This window comes from Eublepharis macularius, chromosome 3, assembly GCF_028583425.1.
Source record: "Eublepharis macularius isolate TG4126 chromosome 3, MPM_Emac_v1.0, whole genome shotgun sequence".
Lineage (NCBI taxonomy): Eukaryota > Metazoa > Chordata > Lepidosauria > Squamata > Eublepharidae > Eublepharis > Eublepharis macularius.
The window spans coordinates 21,788,965-21,816,800 of record NC_072792.1 but is presented as its reverse complement, the minus strand read 5'-3'; the positions used below and the strand labels follow the sequence as shown (position 1 = coordinate 21,816,800).

The window sequence follows — 27,836 nt, the reverse complement described above, 5'->3', positions numbered from 1 at the left end:
AATTATACAAAATAGTTCAAAACAGCACATTCTAAAACTTGCTTGAAGCTAAACATGGACTTTGCTTGGTATGAAGACCAAGTCCTACGGGGAAAGGTTGAAGGAGGTGGGTATGTTTAGCCTGGAGAAGGAGGAGGAGGAGAAGGACAAAGAGGAGGAAGAGAAAGAAAAAAAAGGAAGAGTTGGTTTTATACCCTGCCCTTCACTACCCAAAAGAGTCTTGGAGTGGCTTACGATCACTTTCCCTTCCTCTCCCCACAACAGACACCCAGTGAGGTAGGTGGAACCGAAGGAGCTGGGATTGACCCAAGGTCACCCAGGTGGCTTCAATCGGAGGACTGAGGAATCAAACCTGGTTCTCCAGATTAGAGTCCTGCCGCTCTTAACCACTACGCCAAATTGGCTGTCACATGGAGGATGGAACAGAGTTGTTTTCTGTTTTTCTGTTGCTCCAGACTGTCAGACCAAAACCAAAATTAAACCAAAAGAGTTTTCAGCTAAACATTAGGAAGGAATTCCTGATAGTTACAGCAGTTCCTCAGTGAAACAGGCTTCCTCAGGAAGTGGAGGTTTTTAATTAGAGGTTTTTAATCAGATAGCCATACAGTCATACTCTGTACCACTTCTCAGGGTGTACTTTTAGAAACGGTGGGTCTGTCCTCAATGCTGCCAGTTCACTGACCCTTCTTGTAGAGGTGATGGCCTCTAGGAAGGCTACCGTTAGTGACAGAAATTTTAAGGGGTAGGTAGACAATGACTCAAAATTTTCACCATTAGTTTGGAGAACACACTACCCGCAGTGACCTATGGGTGCCGCTGGCAGGAGCAGGGCTTTTTTTCTGTGAAAAGAGGTGGTGGAACTCAGTGGTGGAACTCAGGACCGCACAATGACATCACTTTGGGTCAGCTGGAACAAGGGTGGAGTTTTTTAAAGTTTAAATTGACCTTGGCAAAATGGTCACATGGCCGGTGGCCCTGCCCCCTGATCTCCAGACAGAGGGGTTTAGATTGCCCTCCATGCCACTGGCGTGGAGGGCAATCTAAATTCCTCTCTGTCCTGAGATCAGGGGGCGTGGCCACCAGCCGTGTGACCATTTTCAAGAGGTGCCGGAACTTCGTTCCACCGTGTTCTAGTTGAAAAAAAGCCCTGGGCAGGAGCATATTATATAGACCCTTCATGAACAGTTTGGATGTATAGTATCTTCCTACTGACTAGTGAAGGGAAGGCTGAGATGGCAGCTAAGTGAACTTTAATAGAGGAAGTAGCTCTTCCTCTTTGAGTATTCTAACACAGACGCTAAAGGGCAGGAATGGGGTATGATCCCTTTAGGTCATGCCTAGACTTCAAATTTATTCTATTTCTTGTATAAGACAACTTGGTGGTTGTGATTTTCTGCCACTCAGGATCACTTTTGCAACTCCATCTGAAAACTTAAGGAGAGACAAACAGCTCCGTAAGCTTCAGCTTAGGTATATTGTGAAGTCTCACCTGACCATAGAGCAAGAAGTCTGGAAGTACAGGTAAGTGTATATATCAACTCCTGGTTAGGCAAAGAAATCGATGGAATCACAGATATTGAGGCTAAAAGGGCACCGTTATGATACAGGTGGTCCTTTCATTTGCATTTTGCTGGTCACTCAGGAAATTAAGGAAATGGGTCAGAAAGCATAGAATAGTGTTCCTGATCATGTAATCTGAAATGCATCTTCTATGAACTTCCAGTCCATATCTCTTTAGGAGTAGAATGTTGGAGCCTTGGATTTCACACTTGTGGTGATGAGATCCACTTTTGGTGGCCCCCATTGCTTGAACACTGGTAGGATGTAACAGTCCCTCAGCGACCACTCATGATTGGTGGCCCCTCTTCTGCTCAGCTTGTCTGCTATAACACTGGACAACCCAGCAATATGAACTACTTGAAGAGACACACCATGACAAACAATCCAGTCCAATATAAGCGTGGACTCCTTGCTCAGTGTTTGTGATGCAGTGCCCCCATTTCTTTAGGTAAAACATGGCTGTGCAATTGTTGAGGTGCACCTATACTGTTTTGTTGTTTACCAAATCTGCAAAGGAGATAAGGGCATAATGTATGGTGTGCAACTCGAGCACATTGATATGCAAGTTTTCTTTCCCTAACCAGGAACCATGGGTAAGAGCTTTGTTAACAGTACACTCCTCATCCCTCGAGGGATGTGTCAAGGTTAAGTGTTACATTGATTCTTGGAAAGCCAAACTGCACACCCTTCAGCAGATGAGAATCATCCAGCCACCACCCGATGGACCTGATATAACTGGTTTCAGTATAGAATATTTCCTGGCCTGCGAGTGAACAACTGGATTGTGCACAGACATGAACCAAATTTGTAGTTGCCTCATATTCACTCTTACTAATGGTGTAACTGCCATGGCAGTGGCCAAGACGCTCAGTACTGTTTGAATTTTCAGTGCTAATCGAAATCACTTTCTAGATAGCGATGATACCAAAACTCTGATCTTGCATGCTCTCTCCAAAGGGAGAAAAGCTCTACTCTGAACAGAGTCTAATATGGATCCTATGAACTGGACCTTTTGCGAGGGAACAAATTTTGTGCCCAACCAATCACAAACCTTTACTATTAAGAAAATATGATTTTTAATGCTTCTCAACTGAGCTTACATGAGCCAGTCATCCAAATATGGACAAATTGAACATCCTATTGTCCCCAAATGAATGACTGCTACTGCCATATGCTTTGTAAAGATTCTTCGAGCCATGGCTAAACTGAAGGGCAAGACCTGGCACTGATAAATCTGTCCTTGAACAGGAATTTTCTGTGTGACTGATGGATGGACACATGGAAGTACGTGTCCTTTAGATCAAAGAGCACAAACCAGGATGCTGGGGTCAGCAGTTGTAGGATCAAGGAAAGTCAGACTATTCAAAATTTCTCTACTCTAACATCAGATCCGATGTCCCAGTAACACTCGGATTCAGGAATGCTGATTGTATCGGATCTGACCAATCCTTAAGCTCTGCTAAGGCAGAAGATTTTGCTGGAGAGGGGTCTCTCTTGTAGCACTGTCTTCAGCTGCATTGCTCTCTCAGCACAAGCCTTTGGCGTGAAGACCTGGCAGCGTTTACATGCCCTGACGATGTTCCCATTTCCAAGACAAATGAGGCAAAGGGAGTGCCCATTTGTCTGTCATTTTAGTGCCACACTGTGTGTACTTCTTAAATAAGGTTTTGTCCACCCATAAATTCTCAAGGAAGTCTGTAGCCAGACTCGTAGGTTAGATTTTCGTAGGGCCAATTTCAATGAACTCAGAGGCTGGGTGAGAGTCATTTCGTGGGGGAGTGTGCTGGAAGAGATAGGAGCGAGTGAAGGGTGGGCTCTTCTCAAACACGAGCTTTTGCAAGCTCAAGCCCTCACTATTCCAGCAAGACGGAAATATGGTAAGGGCTTCAAGAAACCGATGTGGATAAACAGAGAGCTCCAGAATAAGCTAAGGGAGAAAAAGGAAATGTTTAGGAAATTGAGAGAAGGACAGACCTCTAAAGAGGGTTACTAGGTATTGCAGATCAGCCATCAGAGAAGCCAAAGCTCAGTATGAGCTGGGTCTGGCCAGGGGGGCTCACTACAATAAGAAAAAACTTCTACAGATATGGGAGAAGCAAACACAAGGTAAAAGAGGCAATTGGACCGCTGTTGGGAGTAGAAGGAGAAACTCTGATGGAGGGCAGAGGAAAAAGCAGGCAGGCTTAATGAGTTTTTTGCCTGTTTTCTCCCTGAAGAACTCGAGCCCATCTAGAGATGGTAGAAGACATGACAGGACACCTGGGTGGCTGGTTGACATTGACAGAGAGCTTGTGGAGAGGCACCTGGCTGCACTGGATGAATACAAATTGCCTGGGCTGGATGGTGTGTACCCAAGAGTGCTCAAACAACTTTCTAGAGAACTTGCAGAGCCTCTGTCTATCATCTTCAAGGCCTCCTGGAGGACTGGGGATGTGCCACAAGATTGGAGAAGAGTGAATGTTATCCCAATCTTTAAGAAAGGGAAGAAGCATGACCCAGGAAACTACAGGCCAGTCAGTCTGACTTCCGTTGCTGGAAAGATATTAGAGCAGATTTTAAAGGGATCAATCTGTAATCATCTGATGGACTGCTTAGTGATCCGGGGAAGTCAACATGGTTTTGTCTCCAACAGATCTTGTCAGACCAACCTGGTTTCCTTCTTTGATCGAGTGACGAGTTTACTGGATCATGGGAACTCTGTTGATGTGATTTACCTGGATTTCAGTAAAGCTTTTGATAAGGTTCCCCATGACATTCTAATGGGTAAACTGGAAGACTGCGGACTGGACTATAGGATAGGGAACTGGTTAGAGGACCGCACCCAAAGAGTGGTGGGCAATGGCGTTTCATCAGATTGGAGGGAGGTGTCCAGTGCAGTGCCACAGGGCTTGATTTTGGGCCCGGTACTTTTCAATATTTTTATCAATGATCTGGATGAAGGGGTAAACGGGTTACTCATTAAATTTGTTGATAATACCAAATTGGGAGGAGTGGCAAACACCCAAGTAGATAGATACTCTGGAGAAGTGGGCAGCTGTGAACAGGATGCAATTCAACATAGATAAGTGCACAGTATTACGTCTGGGCCACAAAAATGTGAAGCACAAATACTGGATAGGAGATACAGTTTTCTGGGTAGTAGTGTATGCAAAAGATCTTGGGGTAAGAGTGGACCGTAAACTAAATATGAGCAGTCAGTGTGATGTGGTGGCAAAAAAGGCAAACTCAGTCTTGAGTTGTATCAAAAGGGCCATTGCACCGAAATCACAGGAGGTCATAGTCCCTCTCTATACTGCTCTGGTCTGGCCACACCTAGAGTACTGTGTGCAGTTTTGGAGGCCTCACTTCAAAAAGGATGTGGACAAAATTGAAAGGGTGCAGAAGAGAGCGACGAGGATGATCATGGGTCTGGAGACTGAGCCCTACGAGGAAAGCCTGAGGGCCTTGGGAATGTTTAGTTTGGAGGCGACTGAGTGGGGACGTGATTGCTCTCTTTAAATATTTGAAAGGCTGTCATTTGGAGGAGGATAAGGAGCTGTTCCAGTTGGTAGCAGAGGATAGGACCCGAAACAACTGGCTTAAATTATATGCAGAAAGGTACCGGCTGGATATTAGGAAAAACTTTTTCATGGTCAGAGTAGTTCAAAGGTGGAATCAGCTGCCTAGGGAGGTGGTGAGCTCCCCTTCACTGACAGTTTTCAAGAAGAGGCTGGATGAATATTTGTCAGGGATGCTTTAGGCTCATCCTGCATTGGGCAGGGGGTTGGACTAGAAGGTCTGTATGGCCCCTTCCAACTCTGTGATTCTGTGATTCTGGATTCCCCACTCCTTCTTCTCCACAGATCTGCCATAGTCATGATTTGGGAAGAGCTGGATACAGAAATCACAAAGCTATGTCTGCTCGAACTGGCAGCGAAAGAGAGACTGACGGTAGGGGAATCTCCTTCCTCAGGGCACAGGCGGTTGATCAGGAAACAGCCACATATGTGCTCTGAGGGAAGGAAGATGTCCCCTTACAGATTTAAAACTACAGAACATACGAATCAACAGGCCTGCACATGCACAGTTCCATGTGTGCTTGCATAGAATACTAACAACGAACCCATTTTTATTTACTGTTTAACCACACAAATTTCACAAGACAGAGAGGGAACTTTTCTGAGCAACAAACAATACTGATTTTTAAAGGCAAACGTAGAAAAAAAATTAAAAATTGGAGCACTTACAACTTAAAATCAGTTTTTATATTATTATTATACTTTTTTTAAAAACAGATTCCCTTCAACACGGTAGTCAGAAACGAACAGAAAACCGTGTGTTTTGTTTTGGACAGTGTAGCCACAGAGGTCTCCCAAGCAATTCAAAACCAGAGAAAGTAAACTGAAAACCAGCAGCCTTCTTTTCAAACACATTCATTATTTTGGAAGAAGTTAAAGCAACAGACATATAAGGTCACGGTGCTATTTTAAATGGTGTAACTGCCTTCTAATTTAGTCACTTAAAAATCATGGGATGCTCCTTGGTCCTGCAAGATCTCACATCACAGGACTTACAACCTACTATCTGGAGCCATCATCTTGGCTCCCATCCAACCGGGCAAAGAGTTTCTGTGACCCTTTTTGAAGTCATAAAGTTTAACAGCTATTGAAATGCTCAACTGCATGTGCCAAAATAGACATTTTAAAACCAAAATAGAACATTTCAAATGCTGATGATGCTTTTTTTTCCTTCAGAAGAGTAATCAATCCGCAGTCCATAGAAATCATATGAGATTAGGAATGCCTTTTGTCTTCTGTGAACAATTGTTTTACAACTAGTCACTCAATATGATGGATTGCGCTGTTCTCTCTTTCTGTGTCCATGTCGTGAGGTTCTTCTCACACTGATCACAACTGTTGTTGGCTTACTACTCTAGTGTCAGAACAAAGATTACCATCCTGGCTAAGATTACTTTAATTACTTTATTTATAGCCCACCTTTCTCACTTAGGGGGTCTTTTACGATCTCAGAATTTGAATTCCGAGGTTGGTGAAACATCACACACACCTACACACACACACACACACACACACACACACACAGTGTTCTACAGACTGACTAATTCAATGATCACAAAAACTTTAAACGTATTTATTTAGGTTATTTATAGTCTGCCTTTCTCACTGAGACACAAGGTGGATTACACACTGTAAGGTGATAAGATCAACGGGTGGGACAGTCAGTAAACAATGCAGGAGAGTATGCAAATGCAAAAAAACTGCAAATTTCAACAATGTTGAAACAAAGCAGAAATAATTAAATACGACATATTAAACAGCACAGAAAGCACCCGGCAGGGAAGATAATCCCTCTCTCTTTACCAGTGCATCTCTTTTGAACATTTCCTTGCAGTACAGTTCCCTACCTGGGCAAAAAAGCCCCCCTGAATAATTCCTTTTTGCACAGTTCGCAGACGGCCAGGAGAGCGGGAGTCCTCCTAACCTCCCTGGGGCGTCCATTCCATCGAGTGGAGGCTATGACAAAGAATGTGCGTGCAGACAGTTGTTGATTTTGCCCATTTACATGATGGCATCTGCAGAGGGCCCTGTTCAGATGAGTGATGCTGCCATGGCAGAGCATAAGAAGGACCAAGGCCATGAAGGGCTTTGTATGTGATAACCAACGGAGTCTGGTAACTGATGGGAAGCCAATGGAGTGACTACAGAATGAGTGTGCATATTTCAACCATTTTAACAACAACAACAACAACAACATTTGATTTATATACCGCCCTTCAGGACAACTTAATGCCCACTCAGAGCAGTTTACAAAGTATGTCATTATTATCCCCACAACAAAACATCCTGTGAGGTGGGTGGGGCTGAAAGAGCTCCCAGAAGCTGTGACTGACCCAAGGTCACCCTGCTGGCTTCAAGCGGAGGAGTGGGGAATAAAATTTGGTTCTCCAGATTAGAGTCCCACGCTCTTAACCACTACACCAAACTGGCTCTCCAGTTTTTCACACTTACCCCTGGCATATTTCTTAAAAAGAGCTTTTTGAGACGTCTTCCCTCTTTCTCTTCTTTTTATTTATTATTATGTATTTTTAAGAAGAAATAATCAAGTAATCAAGAGCGTTCCAAAACTTCATTTTTTTCTGTTGGATTTTCTGTCTGCTAGCAGTGTGGCCATGTTTTGGGGGCGGGGGGGGGGGGAGACAGCCATTTGTGCACTGTTGGACAGAATGCCCCTACGGTTTGGAAGCTAGAAATTCCTCCAAGCAGAAGGCCTGCACATGTGCAGTTCCCAGTGTGAGAATGCACAAAACAATAAAGATGAACAAGAGCATAATAAATATACATCAGCTAATAACAGAAAGCCATAGAAACAACAAAACAGTATAAAAACAAACCACACTGAAGCAGCAAAAGCAAATGAGAGCCAGAAGCAACACCTACATATCATTAACAGCCTGGGAAAATATTTTAGCATCATCTGAAATTCCTAAGTGGGGGGGGGGACACACCAGATTAGAGAGGGACTATTTATAGAAATTTTGAAGCCATGAGTAAACAAGCAAAAATGGCGGGGGGGGGGGGTTAATGAAATATACTTTATTTTTTATCAAGGTCACACTAATTTGCTGTTTTACCACAGCATTCCCTGGCTTGGGTCCCACTGAATATTTCTGCTGGTGGAAAGGGAAGCAATTTTACTAATTCCCCACCTACTGTATACCTTCATTTCTTCTTTTATGCTGTTCATGGATGCCCCCCCTCCCAGAACAGCATTTCAGAGGATTTTTTGTGCTGGGGGGGCAGGGAAGAAACAGTCATGCTCTGCTGACAAAAACCCTTTCATCAGAATCAATTTTCAGCATAGTCTAAGCCATCATTTAAAATTTAGTTAGCATATAAGCATGTATTTTGCCAAGATGTTTTTATTTTAAATTTTGTAAATTTGCAAATTGTGAATACACATAATACCAGAGAGAGCAAGTTTACAAGCTTCTGCACCTTATGCTACCTTACACATATATCTTACTTTTTCCCATACAAAAAATAAAAAAATAAAAGCAGAAAATAGAAAACACAGCTTTTGAAGTAAAAAGAAAGTGTGTTATTTGGATAAACTAATTTTGTATAGTCATAATAGGGCCAGTAGCACATATTACAGTATATTAACTGTGGGCAAAAATTTGTCACATTTACAGAACAAGCACACCTTTGAAAGTATGTTGTATATGTCTACACTGCAATCTAATTCTCAATGTGGTGTACACACACGCACACACGCGCGCGCGCGCGCGCACACACACACACACGCACACACACTGGGGTAGGCTAAAAAAAACCCCAAATAATAAAAGGAGCACTTGTAGCTTTAAGAAATGAAAGCCCTCACTGGTTATTGCTAGGCAACCACAACTGTATTGCCAGACTTCCAGCCTTGGTTTCTGTCAGTAAAAGACAGAGGGTGGAGGCTGGGCCTTTCCAGGGTTGTTTTGTTCTTTGAGAGAGGACTCATCAAGCTAGGCTTCACAGTAACCACAGGGTGTGACTTGCTACCACACAACTCAGCAAGGCTCAGCTGCTTGATACTGGTCAACAGCAGCTACCGCAAGAAAGCCAGTTGTGTAGTGGTTAGAGTTTCAGACTAGGATCTTAAGTATACAGTATTAGCAGAGAGCTTTTCAGGCTGATATGAACAATTAATCTGAACCTCACAGAGAAAAATGTGGGCTATAGGGTTGAAAACTTTGTTTTTATTTAGCATATGCAAAGGAACTGTTATCTGAAATATGGTATTACTTCGGTTATCCTGACCTGGATAGCCCAGGTGAACCTGATCTCATCAGAAATTGAAAGCTAAGCAGGGTCAGCCTTGGTTAGTAATTGAATGGGAGACCTCCAACAAAGACCAGGGTTGCAAAGGCAGGCAATGGCAAACCACCTCTGTTAGTCTCTTGCCATGAAATCGCCACCAGAGGTCGCCATAAGTCAGCTATGACTTGACGGCACTCTCCACCATTACTTCTGTTAGCATTTCATACACAGGAAAGAAATAGCGCAATCTGAAACAGAGTTATACTCTTCTAAGTCAATTGAAGGCAATGAGCTTAGAAGGGTGTAACTTTCTTTAGGACAGCAGTGTTAAGTTACCAGGCACCACTGGGAATAAAGATATAATAATTGCACTTGACTTGAAAATTGGGTGTTAGTTACACTCTTCATCACAATTTTGCCAGAGGCCTTTCTTAACTGCCGTTCAGGCTAGGTAACATTCCAAACACTTTGTATAAACAAATATGTTGGGAAGTTTCAGAGCATACCAACACTGATAACCAGGAGCGCTACACATTTTGTCTGTGTAATCAGTCCCCACTATCCCATCTTCATTGCCAGATAATAAATGTTGTTTATTCAACTAAATGTATGTCCTGCTTATCATTTTGGCCCAGGATGAAGCCTCCCCCCTGGCTTCTACCCCCCGTTCCTCCTATCTGTACCCAACAGTCCATAACGGTGAACAACTTTGCAACAACATTTTCTCGTCTGGGTACTGTTTTCTTTTGTGCATGTCTACATAGATCATAATCATAAAGCTAATGTTGGAAGAGGAAGACAAATCCTGTCCCTTCCTTAGGTTTCAGAGGGGGATGAACCAGAAAGTTAGAATTACAGAGAGGTCAGGGATGTGTTTACTCTTTATCCTCCTGGGACTATCCTTCGATGTGTAGATTGCTGTTCTCGGGACTTCCTCCTTGTGACACCTCATCTTCCTCTCTTTGTCACAACCTCCATCTTTCCTCACCATCTTGCATGATGGATGCAGGACTTGTCTACCATCAACTGACATCTTTAGACAGACAGAGATCTCCTCTTTCCAATCAAGTATAGAGTTCCTACAATAAAGAACTCTCATTTATTTTCTAAACACTAACTAAGCCTCTGAGTGTTTGTCATTTTCTCTGTCACTCACACCAGCCACAGAAGCTCCTTCACTTGCATTTTTCTTTGTGAACTATGCAACTCTGTTAATAGTTAATTCCAGCTTTTTCCAGACTGATGACCCTGCTTTGGGAGCAATCCTTGATTCCCATAAACATGGTTCAATCTGCTCCATCAACTTGGCTTCCGGTGAGGAACGAGAGCTCCACAAAAGTGTTCATACGTATGACTCAAAATGCAAGTCCTGAGACCAAAGGACAGTCAACCGACACAAATGTCATCCCAGCTGCACTTGAAACCAGAGCAAGTGCCATCAGGATTGCAGTAAATCGGCCAATACAAAGGCAAACCCACAGAAGAAAAAGAAGGGCAAAGCAGCTTCCCATAGCAGGAGTATCAACAGACACTGCAGGCTTCCGTCTCTTCTATTCCAATGCCTGTTTTCCCATTTGACTTGGTCCTGGTGCTGCCACCCATCTCAGTACCATCACTGCTGGAATGAGCAGACCCAGTCCTTGAACACTTTCCACTAGGCACTGCCTTGGACCCCATCTCAAGGGAGCATCCCATCTTCTACAGCAGTGTTTCCAGATGGGGAAATTAAGAGGGCATGCTAATTCTTATGGCCAGGGTACACACTTCGTGGCTGGGCTGGGTCAGCCAATATTGGATAGAGAACCCCCCACCAACTATCTAAATAGAAACATAAACAGCAATAATTCAATAAACCAAATCCTTAAGAAAGACAAGTTGAAATTATAATTTCACAAGTTCAAGACTCATGCAGGTGTTACAAAGCATCATCCTACCATTATTTCATAAAGTGACACGTGCATTATTGAAAATAATATCATACAGAATCGATAGGAAATGTTGTATCATCTGAAATCTGAAATAATCTCTCAATTCCAATGGAATATCAATAGGATCATGTTGTTTGGATTTAAGAGATTTCTTAAGGATTTGGTTTATTGGACTACTGTTGTTTACTGTTGTTTAGATAGTTGTTGGGGGTTTCTCTATCCAATATTGGTTACTCATTCCACAACTCTTTTTCTTGTGTTTGAGCTTGGTCGGCCAGCAGCCACAGACCAGCAATCACTATTTTTATAAAGCCAGATCCCTCCAAGACATACTTTAAAAAAAAATCAGAAGCATGTAAAATGCTGTAAGATGTGTTGGCAAAATACTTTTTCTACAAAGCGTTACATTAAATAACTTTACAGTGCTGGTACTTTTTTAAAAAGGAGACAAAGAGCTAATATTTAACAGAAGTTAGTAACAGAAGATGCATTTTAATTAATAGTAACATACCATATGACCAAGAGCATATTGATTAATCTGAAATTTTAGAACAAGGATTGGGTACTGGAATGGTAAAAGAAGATTGGGTCCACTGACAAATTAAGCATAACTTTATAAATATTCGTCATTGTCTAATCATCAGTGGATTTCATACTTTTGGCTTTTGCTAAATATAAAGACAACTGTTATGAAACAGTAATGCTAACTTAAAAATGGTAAGGAATTGTAACTTTTAACAATGTTAAGTAAGGTGAAAGATTCAGTAAAAAAAAGGCCGGCTTGGTAGTTGCCCAACCTAAAAGACCAGATCACTCTACAGTTACAAGTTTGTTTTTCAAAATGCATTTAAAACAGAAACAAACCAGAACAACGCTGACAGTTAAAAAGCACGGGTGTCTGGAGATTCCTGTAGTTATAGCAAAAGGCTCGGAAGAGAAGGACTGACACGCTGCTACAAGGCTGCGGGGGGGGCGGGGGGAGCTGTTGCTCCTGGCCTTGCTAACAAATGATACCACATTAAGATAAAAAAGTAAGCTATACTCTGACATTATTAGCTCAGTGGAATATTCAATTATATTCATTGTCACTATGTTGACTCTATCTGGCTGCTTAGTGGGTGTCAAACCTATTATGAACAGTCCGATTGGTTAACTTGTGAAGAAAAAAAAAACATCGAAGTTCAAGCAATTTTCACTCAAATGCTGATTTGCAGCTAAACAGCTAGGTGGCACAGTTCGCCAATATATTAACTCATGTCTTAATCCTTCTTTTATTCTGTATCCTCTTCCTATTTCAGAAAAGTTAAACATTTAAAACAGACATGATACTACGTCCTAGGAAAAAGGTAGATACCAAATGTACATACAATCATTTTAACTGTATACAAGTATTTTTAAAAGCTTGCACGAAAGCATGAAGCTTTGATAATACCAGTCACAAAGTTTTAAAACATATTTAATTTTCACATTGCCAGCCAAGTGGTCCCCAATTTTACATCATCACTTACGAATATAATTATGATGTATGTAAATGAATAATGATAAAACAAAAGCTTCTTGCCAAGTCTTCTCATAAAATAAAAAGTATATTTCTAAAACAGCATTACACATGCTAACTTAACATGAATGTAACAATTCTGTGAATGTAGCAATAACTGATTTTGTCTTGCCATCAGGGGGCAATTTCCAGTGGGAAAGCAGAATGAGAATAGGGATCTGAGAGCCAAGCCACAAGTGAGGAATGACAGTTGAATGGCAAGTGAACAGACTCACGTATATCCCTCCCTGTTCACTTGCGCTCCACTTGATCACTATGTGATCAAGTGGAGCACAAGTGAACAGGGAGGAATACACGAGTCTGTTCACTTGCCGTTCAACTGTCATTCCTCACTTGTAGCTTGGCCCTGAGACTAAGAACAGGGAGCCACAAAGCTGAGTGACTAAAGGAAAGCAGACAGAATAAACAACTATCTAAAAAGGGTTGTTACGGAGAAAAATTAACAGCTGAAGCAGGGCAAAATGTTCCGTATTGTCCACAAACAGAATAGTATGGCATGCCAAAGGAAATATCTATCCTGCAAATAGATTAAAGGTGCAGATATAGACAAGTATTACATTATAGTTCAGGCAAATGTATGCATTTGTTTGGATGTTTAGATTTGGACCTCTTCTCTGCATATACGTGCATGCATGCACATGCATGCACCCCCTTTACAGTGCTAATACAGGTCGGTTTCTCTCTAGTTTGTATTTATTTTAAGGTTTCAAACATTATTTTTGAAATTGGCTCTTCTATTTATCCATCGTAATCATAATTTATACTGTGCTTGCAGCTTATCAGAAATCTAAATATGATAACTGAAAGAGGAATAAAAAATTAAAACTGTAAGCACAGAGGCAATTTTGAGCAACAGAAGTCAACAGATTTTAAACAAGCAAAAAGAATAACCCCATCAGTTGCAGCTGACTTATGGCAACTCCAGAAGGTTTTTAAGGCAAGAGAGTTTTGCCTTCGACTTGCCTCTTTGTAATGACCCTGGACCCTGGTCTCCCATCCAAGTACTAACCAGGACTGACCCTGCTCAGCTTCAGAGATCTTAAAAGACTGGGCTAGCCTAGGCTATTCAGGTCAGGTCAGCCTCAATGTGACTTGTATTAATTTCTTTAATCAGCCGTCTTTGAAAAATACGCAAAAGGAAAATGGTTGAAAAGACTTACTGTTCTAAAAGCTGCTCATATTTTGCAAAGGCATCTTTTCCACTTGCAACAGCTCTCTCTTTTTCAGTCACAGCATTATCTCTTGCTTCTCTCAAGTTTCTGAAATACAGAAATGTTGCAAAGGAAGTTTTCATTTTATTCTTAAATACACATTGTTAAGAAAGCTGTGGTTATCGCAGTTTATTTATGATTCATCTCCAACATAATATAAGCTTGCTATATTCATACATTTATTTTCATGCTCCATTCCATTTTCACCACAAAAACTTCCTTTAAACAGTTTCCTTTAAACTTTCAGTACAGAATCTGGTACCTTTCTATGGACACTGGCTTGTACCCAACTACGCAGTTAAGCAAACTTAAGAGCCCTTAAGTTTTGTTGAGGCAGCAGTGATTTCTGCCAGTTCCCTCCGCCCACTGCAGTTCAGTGAGCCCCTTGAAATTCTGTCCCAGAGGGGTCAGCAGACCCTCAGGAACCACAGGTTTGCAGCGGGAGGGAGGTGGTGGTGGAAAATGCTACCCACTCCTAAGAAATCTTAAGAGCATTTAAGTTTCTTAACTGCATGGTTGGACACAGGCCAGTCTTACGAATTCTTAAAGAAAATGTAGATGTCTGCTTTAATATTAATCAGTCTTTTTGCTTATATGCTATGCTAAATGCACTCAACTTAAAACACCTACTAGAATGTTTAGAGGAAGAAGGCTATAATTCAGAAAGTATCATAGCCTTCAAATGCTATCCCCCCACATCAGACATTCTTGGAACAATCTACAGAGCTATGTTCATGTTTGTTACACTTACTATACAGCCCTGAAAAATACAGCAGTCCAAATACTTATATTCATATAATGCTTCTTTTGTAAACACCAAGCTGCCAAAAAACTCCCCCAAACCTGAACACCCAAACCTTGTTGCCCAAGGAGCACTCCTAGCCATGATTTGACTCGGTGAGATGTTGCAAACTGTTAATAAATATTCCAGTCACTAATAGAATTTAATGGTACTGCTTTGCATATTTGGGTGAGTGAAACAGAGTCTAGGAAGATGCAGCAGCTATGAAATATTTCGGGGGGGGGGGGGTGTCAGGGGGTGGGAGTAACTAGATTAGCAAGTGTCTAATTGCTGAAAAGTAGATTAGGGAGAGGTGCTTAGGACTGGGAAGATAAGAAAAGGGAGCCCATCAAGAAAAGTGACAAAGGAACAGGGACTGTTCATGTATCTGGCTAATAAGCATGAATCTGAGGGACGAATGAACAGAGGAATCCCGAACCTGATGTAAAGAACTGTGGAGCAGTTGATGAGTTGAGGCAGAGACTGCCAAGTGAGAAAGAAGGGTGGCGGCAGGGGTGGGGAGGAATCTTGCACAGAAAGTGCGCAGAGAGGGATTGCACCAGGAAGCCAAACTGGCAACGAAGCAGAGATAAGTGTTGCATTTCATATATGGGTTTAATTAAACCAAGCAAATTGCTTGTTTCTAAAAATATATCTACTGCAGCAGGAGCATTAAGAACTGTCTTACTGCACCAGGTCAACAACCAGTAAGGCCAGTGTTTCTTTCCACAAGCCAGGTATGAAGGCAATGGCCCCTCTCTTGTCTTCTGTACTCTGAGGTATGCTACTGTAGGAAGAAGTTCCATTAGGTTTCAGTCCCAGGGACCCATTTCTAGAACGGTTCCATGGATTTAACCCACTGTGAAGTCAGTGGCAACTGGATTGCTTTTGGAATAGAAACACCTGGGTTCAAATCTCCACAATGCAATGACAGCCAATTTGGTGTAGTGGTTAAGAGTGGCAGGGCTCTAATCTGGAGAGCCAGGTTTGATTCCCCACTCCTCCACTTGAAGCCAATTGGGTGACCTTGGGTCAGTCACAGCTCTCTCAGAGCTCTCTCAGCCCCACCCACCTCAAAAGATGATTGTTGTAAGGATAATAATAACACACTTTGTAAACCACTCTGAGTGTGGCATTAAGTTGTCCTGAAGAGCAGTGTATAAACTGACTGTATTATACACACATGCATGCATGCACTTTTAAAGCCAGCCACCCCAACCAGATAGTCAGCTAGCATTGAAATCAATAGGCTTGAGAGGGTGGAACTCTGTTCAAGATGGCACTGCAAGAGGCTTATTCGTTTATACTGGCTCTGGAATATTAGGACTCATAAAAGGCTCCCTTTTTCATTATTTTTCAGTGAGAGGCTAAAGAGGGAGCAATAACCATTCAGAGGGGCCACATGACTCAGCTCAATTCATTCACTTTGGGACAACATCGTTAAGGGCAAATTAATGATAATCTACACTGGAGGCTAATTCCAAGTGGGGGCAATACAAAGCAGGAAGTATAATTATCATTCTGTATTTTAATTTTTTTAAAAAAATTAATTTATACCCCTCCTTTCTCCCCAATGGGGACCCAAACTGCCTTAAACCCCCCTCCTCCATTTTTCTCCTCACACCGACACTGTGAAGTAGGTTAGTCTGATAGAGAGTGACTGGCCAAAAGTCACTCAGAAATTTTCCATTCCATGGCAGAGTGGGGAATTGAACTGGGGTCCCCCAGACCCCAGTCCACTACACTACGTTTGTCTGGTCATCCACACCGGCTTTGCCTACTCTTAAGCGATGTCATGTTTCCCATGCTGCTTTTTTGTTGTATTGTATGGGTGCTGCTCAACGGCATTTTTTTATTGAATTGCTTTTACATATTGTAATCTACCTTGAATGTATCTTGGGACAGAAAGAAGGCACAAGTACACCTTAAAATAAATATTCCTAGAAAGATGTCAACTGATTTTGGGGAGCAAAAAATTTTTTTATCAAGAAGCAGGGACAAGAAGGTTCATTAAAAAAATCTACTTCTTTAGAACACCACTGTTGCTCCAGAAGGCTTTGCATACAACCATTTCATACAGTCCGATTTTCTTTACAAATTCTTCTTCTGGCATAAATAAAACTGAGATTAGTTTTTGTTAGAGGTGTGTACTTCCTTTATTAAATTTATATTTATAACATTCAATATCCACTTATTTCTTGCAGATGGACTTCAATATGGCAGCCCACGAAATTTCAGTTTTCTCAGCAGGATAAATGCTGCATTATTTTTAGAATGAAAAAATATTTTACTTTATGACTTTTAGCATATAAACGTTCGACATGGATACTTTTCACAAGGTGAGTTTCCCATACCCATGTCATGTGGTAAACACTTTATGGGAATGCTACTTGTCACAGGGGAAACGGTAATCATATAAACTTTCCTCCATGGCAAATGGATATGTTTTTAGCCAGTCAGAGGAAAAGCAACACTTAAAATTAGTGCTGAGTTTCAGTCATTCTAACACAGGCTTTATGTTCTCCCTCACACTGTCCGTGAAAACTGCTTTAATTTGCTTTATTTTATTTTGTTTTGGATTTTTTCTTTTTATATTATTTTATTAAAACATAATATAACATTGGACTGTAGAGAAACTATCAGAAGCAGAATATATAACAGAAAGTAACATTAGACAGTAAACATAGTATCAAAAACAGAATATATAACAAAGTATTAAGATTACATAATAATATAACAGAAAGTGATATTAGACAGTAAACATAATATCGAAAACAATATATAACAAAGTATTAAGTACATAAATATTTATCCTCTCCATCCCCCTACTTATTTGTGTTAAAACACATTATTACTCGACGTTTTATATTCAGTATTTAAAAGAACTTTTCTTATCTTTCAGCCACATAGTAAAAAAAACCCTTTCCATTTCCCCTGAAATTCTGAAGTTGGTCTATTATGTATATAAAAGGTTAATTTAGTCATTTACACATAAATGTACAATTTATTCATCCATTCAGTCACATCTGGACAAAGTTCAGCTGCCATTTTGTTGCATATACTACTCTTGCCACCATCATCAAAAAGTTCACTGTATTCTTTTGTAACATTACTTGGTAAAATATTTAGTAACATATTTTTGGGTCCAGCACAAAGCAGGGCTTTAACATCTTTTGCATTTCTTCACATATTTTTATCCAATATCTTCTCGCCTTCTTGCATGTCCACCACATGTGATAGAATGTTGCATCCGTACATTGATATTTCCAGCACCTTCCATTATAGTCCTTATTAGTTTTTGCAATTTCCTTAGGAGTAATATACTATCTGAAAACATTTTATATCAGTTCTCCCTTAATATTTGACAATCCATAAATTTAATTTCATTAGTCCATACATATTCCCATTGGCTTATAAAGATATTTTCTTCAAAGTTTTGCATCCATTTTATCATACGGTTTTTAACTTGTTCTGATTCTGTTTCATATTGCAATGAAATTGTGTATACTTTTCCTAACAAGAGTTTTGGAACTCCGCTAATTAGTTGTTCAAACACTTTTTCTCTTAGTTGACCACCTTCTTTGGATAAATGCTCTTTAAATTTGGACATCACTTGATGGTACACAACAACTATGGAATGTTTTTCCCTTGATCTTGAATATCTTGCTATATTTTTATTTTTTCATGCTTGTCCATCATATAATTCATAATTTACACAATTTTCTATTTCTTGTAGTAATATTATAATAGGTATCTATTGGTGATGTTAATGGTGAAGTTGGTGGATTTATTCTGTTTCTACATATCAATTGTCTCCAATTTTATGTGCCTTCTGTTCAGATTTATAATCCAATCTGTTATCCAAACTAATGCTCCTAGTTGGTGGTACATCTCAGCTTTTTTCATCTTGTAATATTTTAAATCTTATCCTTGGTTTCTTCTCATTCCATACAAAGTCATTTATTCTTTTCTGTCACTTAAAAAAAATCTTTTCATCTATATGAATTGGTAACATCTGAAAAAAGAAATTATGTTTTGGTATCTATTCATTTTAACAGTGGAGATTCTCCCTGGCCGTGAAATATTCAGTTTTTCCCCATCTTTGTAAATCTTCAATGATGCTTGTCCAAACTTTTTGGTAATTATCTTTGTATAGATTATCATTTTGTCCCGTCACATATATTCCCAGATATTTGACTGGTTTTCTAGTTATCACACTGTTATTTTTTCTATCTCCTCTTCTTCATTTGTCGATAATATCATTATCTTAGTCTTCTTTTTATTCAATTTATATCCAGAATATAATCCAAATCTTGCTATTTGTTCCATTACAAATTTCAAGGAGTCACTTGGTTTTGTCACTGATATAACAAGATTGTTGGCATGGCTTTTCATTTTATATTCTTCTTTGCCTTCTTTTACTCCAATGATTCTAGTATCTTGCCTAATTTTCATCGCCAATACTTTTGATGTTGGGGAGACTTCAATCGTAGGCTGAAATTCGAAAGGCACTTCCTTGGGAGTAAGGACTAATGAATAACATGGGACTGAGTAGATCTTCCGGGGTGCATCATGGTTTGTTTTGCATCACTGATGGCACTGATCTGTCCCTCCCCCCCGCCCGCCAATCAGGGCTCTTAGAATCGTTGTGAGGAAAAGTGCCACCTGAAGGTGAGTTGGTGGTGGTCTGTTTAATCAATCAAACTTGAGAAAAGCCAAGGAAGACTTCGATCATATGCTGCAATTCTAAAGAGAACTTCCCTGAGAGAAAGCACCGCTGAAGAACATGAGACTTATATCTTAGTAGACCTGTTTAGGATTGCTTCCATAGTCTTTCAGGGTTCTCTCTTTTTCTGAGTCAATTGGCAAATGTGTAACTCTTCCCTTTCAAAAACAATCCTGCCTGCCCCCACAGCAAAACGAAACCTTAAGTCTGTCATGGTGGCGGAATTCAGCCAATCATTCTGCCTGCCTACCTGCCTGCACTTGGGTGTGGAATGCTGAGCATCAAAAGGAGGGATTTGGATTCGTCCCCGTTGTGGGAGCAAAGCACAAAGAAACATGAAACCAACAGGCAACAGCAGAATGCAGAAGTATAAGTTATTGGGACTACAGAAAAAGAAAGAAGTGAACATGAAGCAGGCTTATTTTTTGTACTTACTGCAGCACTCTCCTACTTGGGAATGCCCCTGGCTCCATCAGCAGACACTACCCTTCTACAGGTCCACCATTATTGTGTGTTATTGTGCTTGAGGAAAAGCTCAGTGGATCAATTGTTTAGACTAGGAGGGGAACTAATGGTTGATGCTCTTTTTGGTTACGTGTGAAAACGGCTGCCCCAGAGCCTTTTTTTACCTCTCCAAAACCAACAATGTGCATTTGTGTATATGCGTGTGCAACGGACCAAAAACAAAATCAAACAGATCAGTTCTGAACCAGTACTGGCTAAACCGAAACAAACTAGTCATGAAACAAGATGATTCTGGAACCCCTAAAACAGAAACAGAAACCTTCTAGACTGTCTTGAACCTTTAGCTACAAATACATTTTTTTATATTAAAAAATTTCAGAAAACGAAGTAGCTGCATTTTTTATCCTGCCTTTCCTCCAAAAACAGTACATGGGTCTTCCTTCCCCATTTTATCCTCACAACTCTTTATGAAGTATGTTAGGCTGACAGTGTGTGACTAATTCAGTGAGCCTCATGGCAGTGTGGAAACTTGAACCCAGCTATCCCAGATTCTAGGTTGACATTAATGCTACATTTGCTCCCAATAAACAGCAACAAGAGACTCAGTGTAGCATAGCGGCTCAAGTGTCAAGATCTTGTTCAGCCATGACAGTCCCCACCCCCCCCATGACTCTGTGTCAGACTGAGAACTGACACCTCACAATGTTTTTGTGTAGTTAAACGGTATAATCCCAAAGATGCCACCTAAACTCTTTGGAGGAAGAGTAACACACAAGTATAATAATTAACCTCCATAGAAGTAAAATTCTTATCGAGTTTCTCCAGTATTCTGAACTTGTGCCCTGCTTCTAAACATACTCAGCTTTCTGCCTCACAAAACAGCATCAGCTACCTGTTGTGAAAGTGAGCGTACAGGCCTCTACTTGCAATCACAGCATTAAGCCAACACCAGCAATGGAAATGAAACAAGACTGACATATCCAATAAAAGCAAGCGCCAGAAAACATCACTAGAGCAGAGTAGCAACTACTCCTGAGCTATACTAACTAGGCTAGATTCAAAGAGGCCAAATTTCAGGAAGGCAACAAGGTATCCAGAAAGCAGGATGAAGCAGTTGGGCCAACTATAGTCACCAACTAAATCTAAACAGTATCTATCCTGCATTTTCTTTGGGTAGTTCCAGGGCTTTTTTTCTGGGAAAAGAGGTGATGGAACTCAGTGGTGGAACTCAAGACCGCACAATGACATCACTTTGGGTCAGCTAGAACAAGGGGGGGGGAGTTTTTTAAAGTTTAAATTGCCCTCAGCGAAAATGGTCACATGGCTGGTGGCCCCGCCCCCTGATCTCTAAACAGAGGGGAGTTTAGATCGCCCTCCGTGCTGCTTGGCGGCACCAAGGGCAATCTAAACTCCCCTCTGTCTGGAGATCAGGGGGCGGGGCCACCAGCCATGTGACCATTTTTAAGAGGTGCCGGAACTCCGTTCCACCGTGTTCCCCCTGAAAAAAAGCCCTGGGAAGTTCCCTTTTGAAGGCTCTGACAGGCGAGCCTCCTTTATTCAGTCCGCTCACATTTCTCAGCGCAGTCTTCCACTGGCATCCTCACCTCCAAAACAACAGAAGCGAAACTCTTTCCAATGAAGACTTGCACAGGATGGAGAACACCACCCTTATCTACAGTCCAGCAATCAATATAAGAATGCAGCCCTGGCCCTCAAAACACTGTTCCATGAGCAGAAGTTTCCTATCGGTTTGTTGTTTTAACAAAGTCCATAACCTTAAAAAAAAATTCTCCATTTCTCAGGGGAAAATATTTTATGGCTAATATAAAAATTATAGCTTGCTATCCCTGTTTTTACTTTCCTCGACTGAACAAATGATTATGTTCATCTGCCAAATAATAATAATGGAGAAACTACAGCCAAACACAAAAGCAGCAAGCAGCTGCAACTGGAAAGGGGCAGCGAGTGGCCATAAAAAAATGCCAGAGACTTCAAAAATAGCAAGTGGGAGGAAACAGGGAAACAGTATTCGGGTCTTCACTGCAAATGCCCGGACTGCTTTTTGTTTTTAATGCCGTGCAGCAATAGTCAAACACAATCAAATTCATCTACTAGAAATTGCATCAGATGTTGTGCAACGTGTGAATCGACTCTAAGCACCATTTAAATGTACTCATAAAAGGCAATTTTAAAAAACTGTACATCTAAGATGTTTTAAATGTGCACCTAAAAATATGAAGTGTAAACATGAAACATAGCCATTTCAAGAAGAATCTATCATACAGAAATTCCTCTGGGCAGCCAGGAATTGTTATGGCTCTCTGTCAGCATGCAGTGGGCTGCGCTTAGGTTAATTCCCGTGTAATGGAAATGGCCTTTCGAGAAAGGCTCAAAAATTCTACTTGGTGGTGGTGGTATAGGTAACCCTGGAAAAGGGCAACCAAGAGAAACGTAAACTACAGAAAACTCAATATATCTCATTTACAACCTGGCTCCATCTGCGGATACTTAAATTTGTGGATACTTTGGGCCATGGACACTCAAGACAGTCTTTCTACAAACCTGAGAAAAACCCCAGTTTTTTCTCTGGGTCCCTGCTTCTACCCTCCAAAGGCATCAGCCAGGCAGATTTTTCTGTTGCCCTTTCAGTGGGAACCCCATTTCTTTTCTCATTAGTACAATGCTGAGCGTGTTGGGCAGGCCTTCAGTTGGTGGATCAAGAGGGAACATAGGACAGGATTAATATCCCTTTGCCATGTGTTCATATTCTTTTTTGCATTGTTTATTGTATGTGTTATACTTACTTTTATTCCATTGTTTTGTCATTCTGTAATCCATCTTGGATCTCAGTAAGCGAGGTAGAACATGAGTAAAGAAAGCAACATAAATACCGTAACAAACAAACATAGATGTCCTGAATTTGCTTTAGCCACGTTGTCCCAAAAAGGCTTAAGGAATACAGATTTGGGGATTTTTTGCCAAGTATGTGAGATATTGCTGCCTGTAAAATCAAAATTTCCTTTAGCTGAAAACACAGTTTAAAGGCAATTATTCCAGCAGACTTTACTGAAGCTACTGTTGTGAAGAAACCAAAAAACCCTCTCCTTACGTATCATATTAATCAAACATCTCTATTGACTATTTAAGCCTATGTCCTCTCTCCTTATCTGGAAAAACTGTATCTATATAAACCTGGATTGTATGTAAACAAGCACCACCAACACACCACCTATCTGAAACTACGTAAATACTCAGCATCTAAAAAAGTGGGTTATGTAAACTCTTGATGCTAGAAGGTGGCAGTCTTTAAAGTGCCACAGAACTCAACATTCCTGGGAAACTTATCTGTTCTTTTTATTTTTCTAATAAATCCTTATGGACAGGAATTTAAACTGGGCATTATACTAGTTTTTTTAACAATTAAATACACAGTGGTTATATCAATCTCAAATAATGTAACAGTATGTCCTTTTCGTAGCCCAAACAAAGCCCCAGTTGTAAAGGTGTTATAAATTTGCCCAAATTGTTTCACATTTTGTGAAAAAAGTTTTCTTCATCAGAAGATGTACTTACTGTACAGTATTCAAGTGTGTTGTAAAAAATATTTATTTATGTTTTTATTTATTTATTTATTTGATTTGTAGCCCTCCCTCCCCGCGAACAGGCTCAGGGTGGGGAGCCTGTTAACGTAAAAAAAATGTAGAGTAAACAACATCAAAAATAGATTAAAGGTAAAAATTATCTCATCTGTTCATTAATTTGGAGAAGACTGAAGATATATTTATATTTATTTATAGTCCACCTTCCCCATTCTAACACAAGGCAGATTACACAGCGCAAGTGAAATACAATACAGTCAATAGCTAGGGCATTCACTGAGCAAAATACGATATGATTCAACAGTTGGACCATTCAATGAACAGATAGAATAAAGAGTAACAGTAAAAAAATTGAAAAGAAGCTAAAAACTGAGCACAGAGATGAAATCTTTCTGAAAACAAAGGCATAACTAATTAACATGACCTCTTTAGTAATGTGAAAATTCCCCAGTAGGAGCATATCTACAACTAGCAGACAGTACTTAACAGTATAGTCTTTATAGTCCCTGTCCTTACCAAGATTTTTTTTGAACTATTTCTTATGACAGCCCTAAAAGCTGAGTAGAAAGCCCTTCTGATTTAGTTTTGCATAGTTTGCAGAAAGCCAAGAGAGAGGGAGCTTTCCTCACCTCCTCAGGCAGGCCTTTCATAAGATGGGGTCTACCATGTGTACAGGAAGCTGTTGATTTTGTCCAACGGTCGGGCGGTATCTGTGGAAGGCCCTGTCTAGATGAGTAAAGCTGCCATGGTGGAACACAGAAAGAGAGGTGGTCACACAGATATGAGCCTTTGAATATGATAGTCACCATGATCTTAAGCCCAGTAACTGATGGGAAACCAATGGAGTGACTGCATAATGGGAGTGATATGTATGGTCCATCAGCTGAAGTCTCTGAATTGACTTTTAGAGGAGACCTATGTAGAGTACATTACAGTAGTCTAGTCTTGATGTTACTGCGACACTACTGTGGCAGTGCTGAGTCAAGTATAAGCCCTAAGCTCTTAAATGGGTCAACTGAACCCCATCAAAGGTTGGAAGCACAATGTCCTTCGAGATCTCTGCTTTTCCAACCAATGTCACTTCCATCTTGTTTGGGTCCAATTTCAGTTTCTTTGCCTTCAGCCAGTTGACAACAGTTGTCAAGTAGCAGTTCAGTACCTTTATTGCATCACTAGTGGATTTGGATAGTAAGATATAGAGCTGGGTTATCATCTGCATACTGATGGCATCCAATTCCATAGCTATGAATGATTTCCCCTAAGGGCTTTATATAGAGGTTGAATAATATGGGGAATAAGGTTGTACCTTGTGGAACCCCACAACGTTATTTCCACACTGAAAGTAACTGGTCTCCAATGAAAACCCTTTGAATCTGCTCCATGAGAAATAATTTGAGCTTGTCCAAGGAACATACTTTGATATTTACTTCTGTCTCCAAACTATGGAGTGTTTCATTCTTCATATTTAAATAGTTGTTTCCACTTTAGGAATACAGTTAGCATAAGGACCGACCTCTCCAGGAATTATCTTATTGTTACAGGAAATACCGCAGAGGAATCCTATTTTACCCCAGACTATTAACAGTTGGCTTCCTAGCCCAGCCACAGTTTGTGGATCCTCAGAATAAATATGCACACGTTGGGACCCAAAGGTCATTAAATGCAAAACATACAACCACAAATTTTATCTTTTGCTTTTCATGACCTCTTTAAGCACTACTTTTCCCCATTTTTTCAACACTTGTACATTTTTATAAATGCAGTTGCCAACTTAGGGTAACATTTCACATATATGATGAATACAGTTCACGGAAAGCCTATGCCACAATAAATCTGGTAGAGTTTAAATCTGGTATTTATTAGTTCTTTCAGGACTATCATTCTCTTAATGGATTATTTATCTGGAGCATTTATACCCTGTCTTCTGTCAGTCTTGGCATCATCTACAAATGAATATTCAGCTTAGTTAAGATGACTACCGTGATCCACAGTCTACTGTACAAGAGACTTATATATTTTAATTATTGTTGGGGAGCTATCTGATGAGCAGCTAGCTTTTACATTTTCAAAAAAGGAGAAAGGCTGTTTCTTGGCTCTTGGTCCTAGTAGCCTTTTGAGTGTATCTTGAAACCTGTTTTGCTCCCACACACTAATTTATTATGTGATACTTTCTGTATTCCTAACAATAAATTAGAAGCTACTCATGCTGAAATTGATAAGAGCATGCTACAGAACCCACTGGAGGACCTATGAAGCCGAAATGAAAGTGGCAAGGAAATGTCATTTCTCAGCAGCCGTTGCAGCAACAAGTTTATGATGATCTATCATGACATCTTCTAGCCCTTAAATCTGAACCTTTACAGTCTCAAGAACAATTACCTATGAGGCCTTTGCTAATTTTTTCCTGATAAGATAGCACAAATGCGCTCTGATCTGGATGCTAGTTATAATACAGATGATATGGAAGAAACGTTTAATACACCCTCTGGCTCACATATGGACTGCCTTAAACCAGTTACAATGACAGATCTTAACAGGATCTTGATATCTATGAAAGCCACTACCTGTGCGCTGGATCCTTGCCCATCTTGGCTGTTAAAATCAAGTAAGGACCACATAAGTGAACCACAGAGGTCTACTGTGAATCAGTTGCTAACTCAGGGCACCTTCCCTCAGCTGCTCAAACAGGCAGTTATCTGCCCGCTAATTAAAAAAACATCCCTAGACAAAAAATGACATAGCCAATTATTGCCCAGTCTCTAATCTGCCCTTTCTGGGCGAAGTGATTGAGAGAGCAATAACTGACCAACTCCAGGTCTTCTTGGATAACTCTAGCTCTCTGGACCCTTTTCAGTCTGGATTCAGACCAGGTCATGGGACAGAGACGGCACTAGTTGCATTAGTGGATGATCTCTGTCTGAATATAGACAAATGTCATGCCTCCTTATTACTTCTCCTGGATCTATCTGCAGTAGAGATGGGCACGAACTGGAAAAAAACGAACTGTGTGGTTCGTCACATTTCACGAACCACAAACCATGAACTTTCACGAACCTGCCCCAGTTCGCGAACCGGGTTGTTTGGTTTGTGAAAACATCACATCTGAGTCAGCAGAAGGCCACTTCCAGATCAGCAGAAGGTCTGCAGGAAGTCCATCCCCTGTTGCCTAGGAAATGGATTGATCGGCACCAGGCTGTCTGCAGTGATGAGCCAAAAAACAAACCAAACGAACCAGCCTAAAGTTCGTGGTGGTTCATCAGAAATGGGCTCTGATGAACCACCGGTTCGTGAACCATGAACTGGTCCGGTTCATGCCAAACTTTGGTTCACATTTTGGTTTGTGACCATCTCTTATCTGCAGCCTTTTACACAGCAGATCATGCTATCCAATTGAGGCATCTAGAGACAGAAGTGAGCCTCAAAGGATGTGCCTTGGACTGGTTTAAATTGTTTCTCATGGAACAGACTCAAAGGGATGCCATTGGAGACCAGCTATCTCCAGAATGGGAATTATCTTGCGGGGTTCTGCAAGGCACAATCTTATTTCCCATGTTAGTCAACCTCTATATAAAGACTGTAGAAGAACTCATTCGCAGCTATGGAGTGTGATGTCATCAACATGCAGATGACACCCAATCTATATCTCACTATCTATGTCCTCACAGGATGCAGTAGAAATCTTGCACTGCTACCTGACAGTTATAGTCAAATGGGTGAAAACAAATTGAAATTGACCCCAGACAATAGCTGCCTGAACACAGGCATTCTTTGTGGTAGCCCCTACCCTATGGAATGGCCTGTCTGAGGATTCTCCTGGCTTCCTGCAAATGATGCAAAACTGAATTATTCAAAAGGCTTTTTTACTCAGACAGGAGGGCTGTAGGGAGGTGGCCTCAAAGAGATGCTTCACTAATGAGTTAGGAACTACAGACTTCACCACTATGTTGCCTTATGTACTATCTGTTGCTCTAAGTATGATCCTACTGGGTAGGTATATGTTGTTTAATGTCAGTCCTAGAATTGTTTATGCTCTCTTTCAACATTTCTTCAACTCTACATTGGATTTTTGATAATGTTATGTCTTTGTAACCTTGCATTTATATACTCTATGGCATTTTTCATCGAAATGTCCTTGATATCGAGTGTACTAATCTCACACTATGTAATCTGCCTTGAGTTTCAGTGAGAAAGGCGGACTATAAA

At 40.7% G+C, this 27,836-nt stretch overlaps 1 protein-coding gene across 3 annotated transcripts in view; it reads right to left on the bottom strand.

Annotated features, from left to right (window-relative positions):
- The window catches only part of PIBF1 (progesterone immunomodulatory binding factor 1), a 136,586-nt gene that overhangs the window by 72,921 nt on the left and 35,829 nt on the right, over nt 1–27,836 (bottom strand). For all 3 annotated transcript variants that reach the window (XM_054974064.1, XM_054974065.1, XM_054974066.1), the window contains one exon: nt 14,012–14,110. In XM_054974064.1, the coding sequence (XP_054830039.1) occupies nt 14,012–14,110 (99 nt within the window). The remainder of the gene's footprint in view (nt 1–14,011; nt 14,111–27,836) is intronic.